Genomic DNA, 2243 nt, shown 5'->3' on the forward strand with positions numbered 1-2243 from the left:
GTGCGTATGAGTTGAAGATCCCAGATAATAACTTTGTAAATATTTGAATATTGCTTTCTTGAAATTCTTTTTCACTCAGAGCATAGAGACCTCGGTATTATGCGCTAAATAATTTCCACTACATACATAGGCCTACATATTTTGTGTGATTATCACTGAATGGATAAATAATTACAGCTTCCTGCATAGACTATACAAATAATGACTGCAGTTTAGACCGTCAAAACTTTATCAAGTATACCGTATCCACAACAGTAGAAAATGGCTGACAAAAAGGTGGCAGGTGTAGTTGTTGGTATATTTGTTTGTTGTTGTGTGGGTCTACTAGCTGGTTATTTCCTAGGTAGGGAAATACACTTTCGACCTCCGGATAATTGTAAATGGCAAAACTGGACTCAATGGAGTGAATGTTCTCAACAATGTGGTGTAAATGGAACACAACATAGAAATAGATCGTACTCGATACCAGTAGAGTATGGAGGAAATTACTGCTATGGAGAGCATTTTGAGAAACGTAGGTGCAACGTATTGTGTTATAATGGAGGTACTACCCTGTCGGAACGAAACGGCTGTAAATGTAAAAGTGGATTTACTGGGAAGTGCTGCGAATGTAAAGTAAAAGATTGCAAAATGAGCCAGTGGAGTGACTGGTCAACGTGTTCGCGTGAATGTGGCTATCTCGGAACAACATTCAGGACTCGCAATATTGACCAGACTCCAGAATGTGGTGGAAGTGTATGTACATCGTCACTGACAGAACAGCAGCCATGTAATCGAATTTGCTACAATAGTGGTAGAATAGAAGACGGCATCTGCAAGTGTCCATCCGGATATAGCGGCCAATGCTGTGAGTGTAAAATAAAACACTGTAAATTGACTCAGTGGAGTGATTGGTCACTATGCTCGCATGCTTGTGGACCTTTGGGGACAAGCTATAAAATTCGAGATATCCAACAGTTACCAGAATGCGGTGGAAGAACATGTCCATCTGTCTTTTCCGAGCAACAGCCATGTAATCGAAAGTGCTATAACGGAGGAAGGTTGGTCGGTTCAGGCAGAGGCTGCAGATGTCCAAATGGGTTTGGTGGTCAGTGTTGTGATGTTAATGTGCAGGACTGTGCTATGATCCCATGGAGCCGGTGGTCATCTTGCTCACATACGTGTGGTCCGCTAGGAAAACAGTTTAGAATACGTGATATTGATCGATCGTCTGTATGTGAGCAGACTATGTTCCCTTCCGAGTTGTCAGAAGAGCAGCCATGTAATCGAATTTTTCAGAACAGAGGAACACTTTCTGAAAGGCGTTGTAATTGTCCAATCGGATACAGTGGCATTTGTTGTGAATGCAAGATACAAGACTGTGTCATTACTTCTTGGGGCGACTGGTCAACGTGTTCGGAAAGGTGTGGTGATTTTGGAACGAGATTCAGAACGCGCGTGGTAGATAAGTTTCCAGAATGTGGAGGAATTGCATGTACGTCTGTCTTAGCACAACAGCAACCATGTAATAAAATTTGTTTCAACGGAGGCAGTTTAATTGCTCTAGTAAAAGATTGCAGATGCCCTGATGGATTCGGTGGTCAGTGCTGTGATATCAATGTACAAGACTGTGCCATGATTCCTTGGAGCCAGTGGTCACCATGCTCACATACTTGTGGTCCGCTAGGGAAACAGTTTAGAACACGTGACATCGACAGATCGTCTGTGTGTGGCCAGTCTATGGTACCTTCTTTATTGTCAAAGGAAAAGTCGTGTAATCAATTTTGTTTGAACAGACGGACAATTTCTGAAAGTCGTTGTGATTGTCCAGTTGGATACAGTGGTTAATGCTGTGAATGCAAGATACAAGACTGTGTCATGAGTGTTTGGAGCGAATGGTCAGCTTGTTCGAAAAAATGCGGACCTCTGGATAAACAGTTTAGAACACGCAATGTTATTAAGGAACCGGCCTGTGGTAGAGATGCCTGCCCCATTAAGCTTACTGATCAAAGAGTATGCAATCAGTTCTGCTACAACAGCGGAATTCGGAAACCATAGGAGGACACATGCAGCTGCCAAGAAGGGTTTAGTGGCGATTGCTTTGAATGTAAAAATGTCGACTGCAGTCTTAGTGAATGGAGTGATTGGTCGTCATGTCAAAATGCAACGCGCCAGATTAGATCACGTGGCCTTGTAAATTACGCAAAGTGTGCAGGTAAACGATGTGATGGGTCGTTAACCGATGAGCGTTCGTGCGCAGCCTT

At 42.9% G+C, this 2243-nt stretch overlaps 1 protein-coding gene across 1 annotated transcript; it reads left to right on the forward strand.

The window, feature by feature from the left end:
- Positions 1-180: 180 nt before the first annotated feature.
- On the forward strand, positions 181-2228 carry LOC117112553 (spondin-1-like). Its single transcript, XM_033255640.1, has one exon. The coding sequence runs from the start codon at positions 262-264 to the stop codon at positions 1825-1827; it is 1566 nt and encodes a 521-aa protein (XP_033111531.1). The 5' UTR covers positions 181-261; the 3' UTR covers positions 1828-2228.
- Positions 2229-2243: the final 15 nt, after the last annotated feature.

Source organism: Anneissia japonica, unplaced genomic scaffold, assembly GCF_011630105.1.
Source record: "Anneissia japonica isolate Jap-2015-1 unplaced genomic scaffold, ASM1163010v1 scaffold4029_len2243_cov190, whole genome shotgun sequence".
Lineage (NCBI taxonomy): Eukaryota > Metazoa > Echinodermata > Crinoidea > Comatulida > Comatulidae > Anneissia > Anneissia japonica.

Bases quoted from the DNA above. Each gene is read 5' to 3' on its own strand.
- LOC117112553 (XM_033255640.1), top strand. From the start codon at position 262: ATGGCTGACAAAAAGGTGGCAGGTGTAGTTGTTGGTATATTTGTTTGT.